This window comes from Erpetoichthys calabaricus, chromosome 7, assembly GCF_900747795.2.
Source record: "Erpetoichthys calabaricus chromosome 7, fErpCal1.3, whole genome shotgun sequence".
Lineage (NCBI taxonomy): Eukaryota > Metazoa > Chordata > Cladistia > Polypteriformes > Polypteridae > Erpetoichthys > Erpetoichthys calabaricus.
Genome location: NC_041400.2, coordinates 44597531 through 44614116, shown reverse-complemented (window position 1 = coordinate 44614116; position 16586 = coordinate 44597531). Strand labels below are relative to the sequence as shown.

The following is a 16586-nucleotide window of genomic DNA, read 5'->3' as shown; positions in this document are numbered from 1 at the left end:
GTGTGACATTCACTCTATCAACAACAAAAAAAGTCTTACTGTAAAATGACATTAGCATTAACTAAGCCAAAGACAAATAAAATTTCTTTCTTTCTTTCTTTCTTTACAATCTGCATATTGATAGGTACTTATGTTTTCAAAATAAATATGTAATATATAAGGAGTAGATGAAATGTATATTATAGAAAACATCTGAACAGTCTTGGAATTTAAAAGATTTGGGAAGAAAATAGACTTTTAGCTACTATTTACCAATCAATCTATTTTCTAAAATTGTTTACCCTGTACAGACATATGAAAAGTCAGTCCCAGGAGTCTCAGGCAGACGACAGAAGCTTAACACTGCTTCACTGAATGGCACATTCACGCACAATGAGCCAATTTAGACTTTCCCATCAAACTATCTGCATGTTAAATGACTTAGGGGAAAACTGTAAGCATTTTGATAATTATATACAAACATACAGTAAGCAGAAACTAAACTAGGAACAAAGCAACGGCATCCACATTGGTTAGTATGATGCACCACTTCTTTATGAGTAGGGTGCAAATCATGATTGGAAACAAGATTTGTTTAAAACAAAATTACTGTGAAGATACACAGGTTTCAGATTGAAAAAAGTCACATATTATCAAATTAGACTTTAAAAAATCATATTTTTCAAAACTAGACAGAAAAAGAATAACATAATTTTAAAAATAAATAAATAAACAAACCTGGTTTGAATGGCCACAATTTTTTTCTTTTCTTTGGTATATTTGATGGTAAGGAATTAAAACTTTCACCTGCTGAATGACATTCATTTCTATATTCTGCACACATAAAACCAGTATTTTTAATTTAAAATAAGTCTGTAAGTAGTTCTAATTCAGTTTTACATATAATAATTTAATTCCTTGATAATCTTCTTACGTATTTACTCAAAGTAGTTTACTTACTGTCTATCTCCTTATCCATCTCTTAAAGACTGTTAATCATTTACTGCAAACTGCATTAAGCATTGAGAGAACTTTACTCAGGTCTGCTTTCAGTTCTAAAGTGAATGCAGTATACTATATTTTATGAAGGTCTATTCATGCCAAAAGTTAGCAGGCATAGTTCATTAGTGTAGGGAAGTGTGAAGTTTAGATTTTTTTATTCAGGTTATATAATGATAAACTAAATTGTTTACTAAATCTGGTTACATCATGCGTAGTTTTAATAGGTGCATATCTATAAATGCTGCATTATACTGTATGGCTTGATCTTACTGCTTAAACTTAGAAATCAAAGGGTCCAACATTTCCAATATCTGAGCTAAGGCAAAATATAAACTTGGTCATGGATAGAGTCTCTCCTTCAAGCCCTTAAACACTGTCAGAGTCAAAGAGAACATTTCAACAACATATATATGCTGTATTTGGAAACAAGTTGAGAGAAAGTGTAACTTGTGGTGTTTTTGCCAATGGAAAGAAAATGGGGAACACGGATAAGAGAAATGAAAGCAAGCTGAACTTACCTGCAGTGCACAACCATAGGCCCTGCATCTGGTGGATTACAAGCTTTCACCCTTCGTAAAAAGGCTAGGAATGGTGTTGGATGTTCAGGAACTCCATGGTCAGGCCATGCTGTAAACTGGAATTGCCTCACTTCTCTCTTTTCACTAGAGCCATTCTGCAGTCAGGCAAAAAAATATTTTTAATAAATGCATTCAAGTAAAGAATTTAGGCATTTGTAACAGAAACTGAAACAAGAAATACTGCTTTCTCTTTCACTCAACACTTTACTTCATAAATCCATTATAAGGATAATTTCTAATTGTATAGTCTGTATGCACGTAAGATACTATAACAACAACAGAAAGGATGATGTTTTAGAGAGAAATTTTATGTTGTCACAATAAAAATAATTAGACGAGCATATACCCAAACAGACACCTGAAATCTTTACTTAATTTAATTTCGCATAAACACTAACAGGCAGCAGCTCCATAAAACCACACTTAAACTGACATTAAACTGGACTCTGTCAAATAAATAAAGTTGTTGCAGGAGGCTTTAAAAGTAGAATATTATTTGTAATTAATTTGAAATCTTTTCAGTGACTTTTATTTTTTTGAAAAATGTAAAAGATATATAATACACTTGTATTTTACACAGATTACTCATTTTTTGATCCATAGTCATTAGTAATTTTTTATCCTTAACAGATAAATGCATGTTTATCCTATTAAATACTAATTCAAATACTAAGAAATATATTGATTCATAAGACAAAAATAATTAAGTCTATATTATTTATGTTAGAATTGGTTACTATCTGAACAGAACAACCTAAGCTCATAGCTAACTGTGGCTTTATAAATTGAATGAAAAAATTGTATTTATTCAACTATTGAATCACACTTTGTGCCTGTAAATAAAGTGTCATGTGTTTATTAGATGGTGTCACAGCCCTGCTTCTGCACTGCTGTAATTAGTTAAAAGTAATTAGATTGTGAGTAGTTCTAAGTGATAATGATTATCTACTTGTTAAAAGATTTCCTCTCTGTCCCTCTCAATACTTTTTTGTTACCAACTAAATTATGTAGGCTTGAGAATATTATATTATGTTATCCCACAAACAAACCTTGTAAAGTGCAAATGTCCTAACACAGTAGGTTGCCAATTCCACCGTGTCCAGCAGCGTAACTTGGATTAGACCGTACGTCTCTGTGCCTCTTGATGGCCAGTACTGGTCACATTTTACCTGAAACACATTAGCAGAATGCTTTTAAAATACAGAATATCTGAAATAATGTATTTGTTCTAAATATGCAATATTATATTTTAATACACTGTATACAGTACAGCAAAAAAAAATGCCAGAAAAGTCAATTTTAATATGGCAAATTTGTTTTCTGATAACCTAGGTTGTTTTCAAACCTTGTTCAGTATTTTACTTGGTTAGACATGTTTAGAGATTTAAGAGAATCTGTCATTATATTTTACTATTTTTTTCCTATCAAATCACATCCACTAGTTAATTATGATTACATAGTTTCAATGCTGAGAACATCATAAATTAAAAATATGATCCATGTCAAATTATTATTTCATTGCCAATTAGAAATTAAATTTACATAAACACCCTATTTCTTAATTTACATTACTAAATATTTAAAAAAAATATAAAAACTAAATTATTGAAAAATGTATACATATATATAACATGCATTTCATTCCTCAGCTATTTTTGGTTTCACAGCATCTAATAAAATCCCCAGCTAAAAGAATAAGCTTAATGGTCAAAGATATAATGTATGTGACACTGGTAATTGACCCTTAACTGCAGTCTGTGAATTGGGTCAATTTCTACGAAAAAATAACCACAAAAAATAAATACAATAAAAACACGTTTGTCAGTTGATTCAAAGATAAAGAAAGAAAAAAACAAGGCTGCCAAATCTGGGTCATTTATTCTAAAAGCAACAGCAAGAAATTTGAGTGTGGTTGAGCCCCGAGGAAGCACTGATCCTCCAAACGTCTACTAACGTTGCATGTAGCACTTAGTACACTAGGCCTAACATGACAACTGTCAGCTTCCTTACACAACTGCCTTATATACAACAATTGTACATGACAGCACTAGCAAATGAGAGGCTCTGGGGTGTCAGAATGGCAGAGTACTTGATTTTGATAGACTTTTTGGCCTTATCTGGTTGCTACTGTTAGCAGGAAGGCTGTTTGATTGACTGATCTTCTCCATCACAGAGTAATTAATATTATCACTTTATTCACATTTATATGACAGGCCTATAATTTACACAGACACTTCTAGGAAAAAATGTATATGGGAATAAAAGTAGACTGCACACACGTAATAGGTAGCCCATCCAAAATAATAAAAAAACAGGTAGATAAACTTGCTATATACTTTAAAAAAAGTATACATTTTATATCAATGATACAAAAATGATCAAATTTAACAGAACAAAAACAAACCAAGGGAAGTCAAAACACTTGACTTTAATGTTAAAAAGTAATGATAAAACACTTTCACTCTTGCTTTAATGCAGAAAGCAAGAGTAAAAGCATTTGCCCAGTTTAATATGTCAATCCACTGTTAGTGACATAAACTGTAACTATGGGAAGATTCCCACCAGATGACTTTTATCAAAAAGCAGAGATAAACACTGGGTTACCCTTCATCGAAAAACTCTTAACAAGACTTATAAGTACAGCCTTGGTTATCAAAACCCAGTGTTTGGGTCATATGACATGTGCCACTAATGTGAAAAATAAGCATTCATCCATTATTGAATCTACAAGTTCGGAGACGTGAAGACTGGATCTATCCCAGCAGCACTGTGCATAAACCAACGCTAAACAGGATGTAGGTACATCACAGGACAAATTCACATTTAGAATAAACAGCTATCTTTTAATACTTTTTCAGTGCCATCATTCAAATGCCAACTAACTCCAAATTTAGCTTAACTCTTTAAAGAAAGACATTATACTTTACAATTATTAGCATTCTTGTTAATTTATGTTATTTAGCAGTCATTCTGTTATATAAAATAAGTTACAAAAATAATTATTTGTAATGAGCTTCAAAGCCCAAAGAGGTTTTAGATGGAAAAAAAATGCTGTGCCAGTAAATGGAACTAATTTTTGGGATTAAATAAAAGAAAAGGCTTTTGGTTAATCATTAACCAAACATTTGTAATTTCTTCTTAATTTACTTATAAACTTGGGCAAGAAGCATAGCATGCTGCCATCTTAAATACTGATTGTGCAATAACGTTACAGGTTATAATTCAAGAGGTCACATGGCAGCAAGCAGTATAGATGTCAATAAAAATATGGCTGCTCCCCTCAAAATCGAGCATGAAAACATAGTGATCATGATAAAAATACAGAACAAAATGGCAACAAGACGACATCACTGTCAAGATGAAAAGAAAAATGTAACCATCAGAACTGAAAGAATGCATAAGAAAATAATCATAATGAAATCACACCTAAGTAAAAAAGGAAAAAATATTAGCTGAGAAAATTTTAATCAATACATGATTTACTTTACTTTTTTCTGACATAATTTATAAATGTGTTGTAATACTTTCATGGATGGTAGGTAATTTTGCTCTTCTTTAATTCTTTGAAAACTAAAACAAATCAATTTTAACTAGTTATAGAATTTATGGATAGGTGATTGTGATTGTTGAAGCATTAAACCTGTACTTAATGCTTTGTTAACAAAAAAATGGCATCTGACCTGTGCATTACTTCTGCATTAATCTTTTCCAGCCACAGCCATATTTTTGCTCGAGGCCAGGCTGAGGGGAAATGAAGCCTCTCGTAATGGGTACTGGTTTAAGGTAGGATTAAAACTGGTCAGGATGAAGTCACAAAAACCCATCCATGCTGCCAATTAATTTTAAAGTATGTTCTTCCCAAGTGACAAGTAACCATATGTACGCAACAGAACATGCAAAATCTAGATACATAGGATTAACGCTGAGAAAACTATGGACATACCCTTGATCTTTCTTCTAACTTAGTCATCATAACAACATTTGCGCTGCGTTGCTCCCAAATCATTCTCCAAAAATCACCAAAAGTCTCTGGAAGGGGACCTTGAGTTGCAATGTATGCATTTTGTTTACGGTATCCATCAATGTAATTGGAATTGACATAATCACTTCCAGGTATGCCTGACAAAGAACAAAAATATTGTTACACAATAGGAAAAAAAAGTTAATGCTGATATATAGTAAGATCAAAATGCCATCTATTGAGAACAAGACTATTTTAGTAGAGCACTTGCATCCTCGATTACAGAAATGTACTTAATCTTTAGCAAAGTGGATCTGAACCACTTTATGTGGTATGTAAAGAATAAATCGCAGTAAATTACATACTTGCAATAATTAAATTTTACTTAAATTAGATATTCATGAACAATTATTTGTGAAAATAGGCAGACTTTCCATGACAACCTTTGTTTAGGATATCCCAGAGTTCTTTCACAATATGACCTCAACCCAATCAGTAAGTATTATTTACTGAAGTTGTAGGAATATACAAATACTAATTTATCAGAACATTATGTTTAATATGTGCAAAGTACCTTAAAGTAGACACTTAGAATATGCCATCTACACAGCAGCTTTTTTGAGTGGTGCAATAATTTATAACTTAATTAAAAGTTTTTGAACAAATTACATACCAAATAATTTGTATTGTCGAACTTAATTTATTAAAAATAAAAAGGATTTCTGATTCTATACAATACACTGTGACAGAAATGAGACATTTTATATTTATATAATTCAACAAGGTTTGAAATCATTACTTTAAACTGTATGTACAGTATATAGAAAATGTGAATTATAAAATTGTGCTGGTTAAGAAATAACTGGGAGATGATGGCTGCAGAAAGTTATGTACTGTATGGGCTCCTATGCTAAGCTTGTTACTATCAAAGCCCTCGCCAGCTTTAGATTTTCACTTGTAGTTCAAGTGAAAAAAAAAAGATTTAGAAATAGTGAGGGTGTTTATTATCTCAGGTATAAGCACAAGGTGAGAATAAATTAAAGAGTAAACCAAACTAACAGAATACATAACAGAAAGCAAATCTGGCTGTGCCTCACTTTTACTAACAGATTCCTGCCTTCTTCTTCTAACCCTTTATCCCGGTTGATGGCCAATATATATTATATAAAGTGATGGAATGAAGAAATGCAACTCACTTGTTTGACTAAAATTTTGAAACTTATTGCTGAAATAAACAAATGAGAATAACTGAAAAACCATAATATGTGAACATCAACTATGGTCATCTTGGAGTCCTTCAATATGTTGTGTAGCCAGTATTGCTCAAAACCTCTGCTGCATGAAACCAATGAGCTTCTGAATATGAAACTGAAGATGTTATTCCATATTCCTGACTGCAGTGCTTATCATTGTTAGACACAGATGTACATATCTGGAACTTGCAATTCAAAGGATGCACCCTGCCCCATGCTGTCCTGTCACTGCAGGATGTTTCAGCAGTAGTACAGCAGGACCTGATTGATGCATCAAGCCTGCTCTGGAGTGGTCACTTGAGAGTGACCAGATCTACTGTCAATGTGTGACCATGAGCAGGTCACTTCATCTGCCAGTTCTCCAACTGGAAAAACAAAAGAAATGAAACCAATTGTATGTCAAATGTTTTAAAAGTCACCTTGGATAAAGACATCAGTCAGATCCATAAATAATAATGCAATGCCTTGCATGACGCTAAAATTGGTTTTCATGTCATTGCAGGCATATCTGGCATTGCAGGTGCTGTGGATGGATGGTTTATCTTATTCTCATTCCTAGTCTCTTGAATCCCATCCATACCTTTTGGAAAGGGTTCTCAGCACTAAATGTCCAAGTGATATGCAACTGACTGTCAGGGGCTTTTTACAGACATTGTAGTCATGTGTCCTGGGAGTATACATAATACTAATATACCTCCTCTTGACATGTGACACACTCCTAATGTGGAGTGCTTCCTATGTTAAAGGATGGTGCATTTGCTGGTAGCTGGTTAATGGGTGACGGTGGGTATCCTTTACATAAATACCAGATAACTCCAATAACTCCCCAAAACACTGTTGAAGAGCAGTAGAACATTGTACATTTAAAGCACACACACTGTTGTAAAGTGTGCACTGGGCTTATGGAAGATGCTGTACTGCTGCCTGTACAAGTCCTAGGGGGCTTTCATAAGCCCTGGAAAACAATACATCTTTGCCACCTTCTATATATGTTGCCTTAACTCCTCTTTGTGAAGTGTTGCTTTGTTCTTATTGTTGCTTGTCATTGTTCTTTCTGACAAGGAAACCATAACACGTTATGAGCAGATTTATAGACTTTTGACTAACAGGTTAAATAAATTTTATGTATTAGGTGAAATTTTAATTTATTTTGTGCTGTTTTGCAGATTAATTTTATTTTTCTTTTGCACACATGTGGTTTGACAATATAACATACTGCATATTTGACCGCTGAAATAAATGTGGTCAATGTTTCTGTTATAGACATAGTGCACTTTTCTTTACCTATACAGTACATACATTGTTTGTCACTAAGATTTCAGGAAATGCAACCCAAACTAGTTGTGACCTTTGTCTTATTGTGACTCAGCCTTTAAATCATTTTTTAAATGGAGATCTGACTGACATTTTTCACCAGAAATATTTCCTGGGTAAAAGTGTACCACATGTGTGTGCTTGGCAAGTTGCAGTGCCTAACCGCACAAGATGTACTATTGGTCAGGGCATCTAAAACCAAGTGACAGCTTTATAGGAGAGAACATAAGTTAAAACTATATTTTCACATTATTCCAGAAAATGGTGTGCTTCTTATTTCTATCAGTACATATATATAAAACAAAAAAAATTATAAAATTAATTTTTAAAATTTGGTACGGTAAATGCCTTATAAATAATAAGGGCTTTAATAAAGTTTTTGGTATTTCTTTCAAAATGTTTCTTCGAAAGGGACACGTTGACAATATAGTCTTTGGATTGTATTTATTACTTTCCTTAAGACTTCAGTCTTTTTCGGTGAGGAATCAGCCTGTAAGCTAGTCCCTGCTGAAAGATTGGCAGCTGCAAACTGCAATAACACATGGTCTGCAAAGATAAGTCTCATCTTCATGGCTTTCACGTCCGCCTACTGTATGGGTTTTAAGGTTTGGGGGGGTAGGAAACTGACAATTCTCTGACCAACAGAAGTACACCAATTAAACTACATACATAAATATTATAATAAATATTGAACTTTGAATTTGTCTGACAAATTTAACACAGGAATGTGCTTTATAAAATGCTATAATTTAAACTAAAACTAATTTAACAATGTAAGTAAAAACCTATAATATCACAATTTACACAGACCTTACAAAAGAATATGAAAAAGGTCAAATTGTTCTTCTTTCATGTAAAATACATACACATTAAAATAAAAATAATAATTATTCATTATTCCTTGCCTGAAATATAATTTGATCAAGGACAACTTATAAGATCATGACACATTGCAAATGTTTGCTTTCATAATTTTTTCATTTAGATTACAGGCAGGATAAATGACCAGTTTTAGCTCAAGTTTCAAATTGACATTCATTATCATATGGATCTCAGATGTGGATCCATCCCACATCACATAAATAAATAATTAATTTTTAGAAAAAAATCATTTGGTGTTTCAGATACTGTAGCTTTCAGCTGAACTACTTTTAACTAAGGTGTACTGATTTACTGTTCGTCTTTTTGCATTACATTCTTTATTTCTTAAATTCTTTGATTATATTTTACTTAGTCGTAACATCTGTTTCTTGAAATACAAACAAAAAATACAGCAACTAAAATAGAACCCAAATGAGCAGTTCTTCATGGTGGCAAATTGATAGACTGTTGCATTCATTTTAATTAGTTTAAATTCAACCTGAATGGTTCACCAATTGAAATGTTTTTGTTTTCTAATTAGAACAAAGACATGAAAATCACAGAAACTCTTAACAAAAGGAGAGACAGCACTCATTTAAAATATAAATTAGGAGACACTCAATTAAGAAATAATTTTCAGGTGGTAATGAAATTTGTCAAATCTTTTCAGTTGTACAGGAGACATAAACAAAATTTGTACATTACCTATTGTCTATCATATCAAACACTTTGCTTTATGCCAAAGTTTCCCTTTCACATTTCTGTATCATTAACGTTTTGGAGGACAACAATACAATGTTTTCTTTCCTCCAGGGGCCTGGAATTCAACATTTTCATATAGCAATTATTGTTACTTTCTGTATAGGTTTATTCTTTTTTCTTGTTTGCATTCATTTTTATTTAATAGAGCTGCTTTGCCAAAAAAACCTAGTTTAGCATAGCTTTTTATTGCAGTTATCTCGTCTGGACAGATTTTCTTCTCTGGAACATTCAAAAGAAGCAGCTAAATTGTTCATTCCCCTAAAAAAGAGTGTGAAGCCATTTCAGCCCACAAAAGAGTTAATTTTATGATAAAATGAGACTGCACCAAAAAGGACCTTATTCATTTATCATTTTCCAAAAGTATAAATAAACAAAGTAAAATCAGACATCAAAAGACTTAGAAATTGCCCGATCCGTTGAGTGTTAACTGATTGGAAACCAGGAAAACGTTACTGATGGTCTGTTCCTATGGTGACAATGAAACAAACACAGCTGACACACACTTGCAGTGCCAGGCACAAACTTTTAATCCTATAAATACCTTGCATAATTGATGCAATTAAGCTTTAAATAAAAAAGTAACAGAAAAAGCAATACACAACTCTAAAATAATATTCGGCCACCGGGGAAAGTTTTAACAATTTCTCTAAGAAGAAATTAATATGCCACCCTCATCAGTGATTTTTTCAACTGCTAGCTAACATTCTGGGGAGTCAATTGAGAGTATCACTGCTTAAAAAAAGAAAACTTTGGGCTAGAACAGATTGTATTTACTGCAGACTGGATTGTATACTGTACATGTTTTGCAATTAAAGATGCCAGGTCAAGGGGCAATAGAAATAGTCTGCAGAGAGTACAGTTAAAAAAGCAAGGTCTAAAAACTGATGAGCAGAGCACAAGGACGTAGGAAGAATTAAGATAAGGTCTTAGTTATTTTCTAAAGCAAAAGAACAGACATGCACCATTATATCTTTATCAGCTTGCTCACATAAATCTTTACATCCCCTAGACATCTTTGCAAATGAGGCGTTTCATCTCAGAGGGCAACTTCCAGATTTGATGAGCACTTCCACCTCCCCCAACAATGCTGCCTTGGCTGATCCACCTCTGATAGAACACAAGGCAGAAAAAAATCTTGACGAACTATAAAAATTAGTTGTATCATTTGTATTTTAATTTTAAAACTTAAAATTCAAAATAAATTTAAAAGCAAACTTCTGTATTTTATAATCAATAAAAAACTGGTGAATACACATGTAGAGAATCAAGCATAAATAAAACTGTCAAGGGAAAAAAAGTTCAAGCAAGTAAACTATAGTATTTTTTTACATTTATTTATTTGGCTGACACCTTTATCCAAACCGAGTTACAACGTTTTGAGATACAATTGGTTACATTTCTTTTCTTTTTCCAATTGGAACACAGGTAGGTGAAGTGACTTGCTTAGTGCCACACTGATAATTCAAAATAGAAAATGACCAGCAAAACACATTAGATGTTTCTGAAGTGCATAGGCTCAGTGTCTCACCCAGCCATATGTTTCTTTGGTGGCACTGAATGATAACTCTTGCTTGTAGACATTATAACTTGCATATTTTGGTGTCTCTTAACAAACAAGGTTATTCCTGTTTAATACAGCTCTTTCATAGAGCTCTAGCCTGGATTTTGCAGTACCAGTTAAAACTTAATTTAGTTTGAAAATAGCTACCTGGGGCCTCATGTATATACGGTGCGTACGCATGGAAATGTTGCGTAAGAACGTTTCCATGTTCAAATCGCGATGTATAAAACCTACACTTGGTGTAAAGCCACGCACTTTTCCACGGTACCTCCTACCCTGTCGTATGCAAGTTCTCCGCTTGGTTTTGCAGACTGGCGGCACCCAGCGTCAAAGCAGTACTACTTTTCCTGTGTGGTTACCCTTTCTTAGATCCACATCCACTACGGCGGCTTTATCAAATACACTGAAATTAACCGCATATCGTTCATAAGTTTAATGCATCTGATTGTAATTAACCTGTAACAATATAATGGTCCACAGAATGGTCAAACTATTCTAAATACCATAACTGCTTTAGCGTTGTTACTCTCACTGCACCTCCTTCTTCTTCTGTCAGCTGCTCCCGTTAGGGGTTGCCACAGCGGATCATCTTTTTCCATATTACTCTCACTGCACCACTCGGAGTATTTACAGTATATCACTGCATCTGAGTGTGAATCACAGATCTACAGTGATCGGAAAGAGAATTATCGGTATACAGCATCAAGCACTCGCTGCCTCAGCCATTTTCTAATTGAACTGCTCTCATCTGACCAATGCTTCACAGCCTTTCCTGTTCGGACCTCGCAGTTCACCAACAGTTTTATCCCAAGAACTATACACACACTCAATCAGTCCATCAAGTGCTCCTTGTAGAACTGTTTGTACTTGCAAGTTACCGTGAGGTAATTGTATTCTTATGATACAGTTATAATATTGCACAAGCTGAGCCACTTTATAAAGCGTGTATTTACATATGATGACGATATCATTTTTAAGATGAAATGCAGCAAAATATGTTGATTATATTATACAGATAAAACTTTAACTTTAAGTACACGGTGCCGCAGCACTAGCGAGCTTGAGCTTCGTTCACGGTTTGTTCCTGCCTCGCGCTGTTTTCATGCTGTAGCTGGCGCGACACTGGAAGGATAGATGGATAGAATAATTAAACAATACGGATATATTTCGATGTTCCTTAAAAGTTTTGAAGAATCGGCGTTCTAAGCTTACAAATGGCTTAACGTCTATTACAGAGCTGATTGTGTGGCGATTGGGTATTTGAAGAAAGAAAAGTAAGGACAGGAATTGGGGGTTAGTACGTTTGAAAAAGACAGTACTTCTCTAATAAAGCATTTCATTGAAGGTCGTGCATGGCGCAGCAACCATCTTGCTGTAAGACATGAACAATCACTGCACCACCGTGTTCCCATGTTTAATAACATGCTTTAACTCATATCATCATGAAAATGGTATCACATATACTTCTCAATATTTTAATTACTCAGAGAGCTGTAATATTACGAACGTAATGGATTCTGTTTCCTGTTGGAGGAAAAGCACGTAGTGATTCGGGCACATAGAGCACATATAAGATCAAATACAAAACAAAGCATTTAATGTGCTACTTTAGTTACGATGGGATTTGAGAAACTAGTAAATTAAACGATTTTAAGATGAAGTTTATGATGTTCTACTTTAATGACAAAATAAACTACGTGATTAAAGTGGCAATTTCAAGATTAAAGTTGACATTTCGTGCTTTTTTCACACTGTGCCCCTTTTTTTTCACTGTACCCTAATAAGCTTTCATGACACTCAGACGGTGGGCTATGAGTCGCCTTTTCACGCCGACTTTGATTTGTGACAACTTTTTTTATTTCGGGCACTGTGCGACTTTGTGAACTTGAGCTTTCGAGTTTCTCCGACACGCTATGTCACTCGATCAACTTCCTTTTGTTTCTTATATAACTGTTTAAACCAACAAATAGTACGTTTTTCTTTGCCTCCATTTGGTATTCATTAAAATTCTTCTATTTTTCCTCGTACTTTTGCCATTGCCTTTTCACAGAACGCTGGGCTTAAGGGCTATTTATATTGATTTGCATATTCAAAGAGGCATAATTCTGGGAGGAGTTGGGGCAGGACAGCAGGTGCGTGCACGTGCGTTTATTTCCACGCTGAGCGGGATTTATGTAGCGGAAGAACGCGGAAGTTGGCGAATGCACAGATTCTTGCATCTGGATTTTTCTGTGCGTAAGCACATTTCGGCTTTTGTGCTTACGTCATGTTATAGTGTGAATTCTACGCACAGCGTTATGCATGAGGCCCATGGAAGAGGGTTAACACAGACTGGAATGAAACAGCTTCGTAGTAATTAATTTTGAGCACTAATAAATGATTACTTAAACAAGAAGCTTTTATTTCAGAAAGAACACATAATAATAAAAACACAACTTGATCAAGTGTAAATAACTTTAACTTTGCAACTACAACAGTATGTTCCAGACAATCCAGAAATTAGCGCTCAACCTCCACTCAACAAAAAAGAGCTATAAAATTACAGAGCCCATTCTAAAATGGTTCTTTAAATAGGATCCAAAAACAAGCAAGATACAAACGTTCAACACAGGCCCAGTATGATCACATTAATATTAAATTAATAAGTTCTGGCCAGGTTCTGAAAAAATTCTGAACAGACACTTGATTTTTTCCAATTTGAAACAATATGGTACCTTGCATACCTATTGAACTATATAAGGTTGACTGGGATTCTTCCAGTTAAGCAAAATAAATCTTTTTGCAGGTAATGTGGTATATGGTATTACAACTTAATTTCCATAGCACACTCTTATCCTATTTCGGCTAATTCCAAATGCTTCTGTTAAGGTGTTAGAGGTGATTTTAAATCCAAGGCTATATAGGATATATAGAAATAGTTTTTCTCTAAATGGTTTAAAAGTAGGACATTCCCAGAACGTGTGATGTAGTGGTGTAGTCGTTCAATGACATCACTCAAAGATTAGATCTTATCCTGGGTACTTTTGGGAAATTTCAGACAAGATATATGTGAATAATGAACAATTTAAGTGAATTATAGTGTACTTGGCACATATCAATTAGAATTTATTTCATAAATGGCTAAATCTCATTTCTTTTCTGAAATTGTTAGTGAGAGGTCACTTCCTCATGGTTCCCTTGGACTGCTAAAAAGTAAGGTCATGATTTTTTAAAAATATATTCTAGTGATTCTGTCTATTTCTAGCTATTGTAAATACAAAAAAAATGAGCTGCCCCAGTACTTAACCAATGTGTACATACCATTTTTTGCCTCCCTGTAGATGTATAATATAAAAACTCTTTGCAGCACATTTATTGAAAAGATGCTGATAACCACTTTAATGGGTTAATTAAAAATTATTTGTTTATCTTTTGAAGCAATGACATATATACAGTATATTCAAGTTGGTCACTTTCATAAAACATGCAAAACTAAAACTGACCTTGGTTAGTGCATGTGAGTTATAATGTGAGTTAAATAGCTACAGAGTACACAGAAATAAAACACAATTTTGTAATAAATTAGAAATGCAATGCTGGTTGAACTAAAAAAAAATAAGCTTCTGGTCATTGTAATAGGCAAAGCTATAATTGGTTGAAGCTGAAGGCAGCGACATCTATTTGCCTTAAAGCACAGTTACTTTCTGACAAGGAATTTAAGCTATGAAGTGATGAGCTAATGGTTTATGCCAGAAAGGACTCACCTTCAATTGCAGAAAGCAGTACTCTGGAATGGTCATATGCAATGACATTGGCGTATCTGTTCTTTGGTTTATTAACTTCTAAGTTGGAGTGCTCCCAGGTGAACTGCTGTCCAGGATCAATAGACTACAAAGAAAATGAAATGTTACAAAACCTGTTTTTTGTAATGTTTATCAATGAACATATGATTTTTTTTTTGCTTTTTTAAAAAAGGAAATAACAAAAATTATATGGATATATAGTTGTTCTTATAGTACATTTTAAATTTGCACTTAATATATGTATGAATTAAAGCAATTCAAACAAAACTTGGCTCATAAGCAGAATAATACAAAGTTATTTCATAGTGATAATCATAATGTAACACAAAAAGGCCTCTTTTTCATTATTATAGAACAAGATAACATGAATAGATAGACAATTAACAGATTTTCCAAAGTTATTTAACAGTGGCTAAAATCCAACATGCACATCCAAATCAGCAGTGAGCACAAGGTGGGAGCTAAACCTGGAAGGAGCTCCAGTCAATCGCTGGGTAGACCTACTCACACACCCACTTGGCCAAAAAAGCTAACCAGGACAGTTTAGGATGTTGGAGGAAACACAACTACAGAGAGACAGAATTCACACAATATAGAAAGTGCTCTAGCTAGCTGTGCTTTGGATCAAGGCCTCTAGAGGTGTGCAACAATAGTGCTGCCCACTGTACAGCCCATAAATAACATACTAATGCAAGAATAAAACAGTTCAATCATTATGTGGAAGTATTTTTTTACAATCAAATGATTTTGAAGAGAAAAATCAAATATATAAAGAAACAGGACTATACACAAATACCCCTAACCTGTGAGGAACAGTAATATTCAAAACAGAGAAGATGAGTAAATGATGCCTGCGTGAGAAAACAGAGCAGTAGACCACAGTCAGACCAAAAAAAGAAAAGGGAACGTGGAGGGTGAGCTTATGTCATCACAGACCCACAAACATCCAGTCACCCACAAGATTGGTGACTGAGAGCCATTTCCTGATATTAGAGCCAGATGCGCCGTTGATCCTCAATGCCAAGAGCTCAAGAAGAATCAGGTCATAGAAAGAAGATTTCCAAGAATCAGCACAGAAAGCATGAGGGACTTTCCAGTGAGAGATCAATGCCAGCTTGGTGGTGATGATCCCCAGGAAAAACAAACTCTGATGAACTTGATTTAGAGAGACCGTGGAAACTTATTTGGAACTATGAACCTCTGAGCAAACTTTACCGGTTGCAGTGAACAAGTAGTGCTGATTGCATAGTCTTTACTCATTTTACTGGAAAAATAAATAAAGACATATTATAATCCTTAGAAGAAGATGCCATCTGACAGTCTCATTTAAAAGAATTCGAGAAATATGAGAGATGATGCTCTTTATGAATTCTAAAAACGTTTTATTTACCAAAAAACAGAATAATCAAACCAGACATTTGGAGAAACCATCACACACTATAGTAAGTATTGCTATTTGCTGAAGGAGTGTTTGAATGATAATTACAGTGCATAATTAGTGCACTGAAAGTTAGCAATGCCCTGCTCTGAAGG

General features: G+C 34.0%; 1 protein-coding gene across 24 annotated transcripts in view; it reads right to left on the bottom strand.

The window, feature by feature from the left end:
- Positions 1–16586, bottom strand: part of LOC114654324 (receptor-type tyrosine-protein phosphatase delta) — a 2007901-nt gene that overhangs the window by 43799 nt on the left and 1947516 nt on the right. For all 24 annotated transcript variants that reach the window (XM_051929989.1, XM_051929990.1, XM_051929988.1 and 21 more), the window contains 4 exons: positions 15015–15138; positions 5503–5678; positions 2609–2728; positions 1500–1654 (listed from right to left, as the gene is read on the bottom strand). In XM_051929989.1, coding sequence (XP_051785949.1) covers positions 1500–1654; positions 2609–2728; positions 5503–5678; positions 15015–15138 — 575 coding nt within the window. The remainder of the gene's footprint in view (positions 1–1499; positions 1655–2608; positions 2729–5502; positions 5679–15014; positions 15139–16586) is intronic.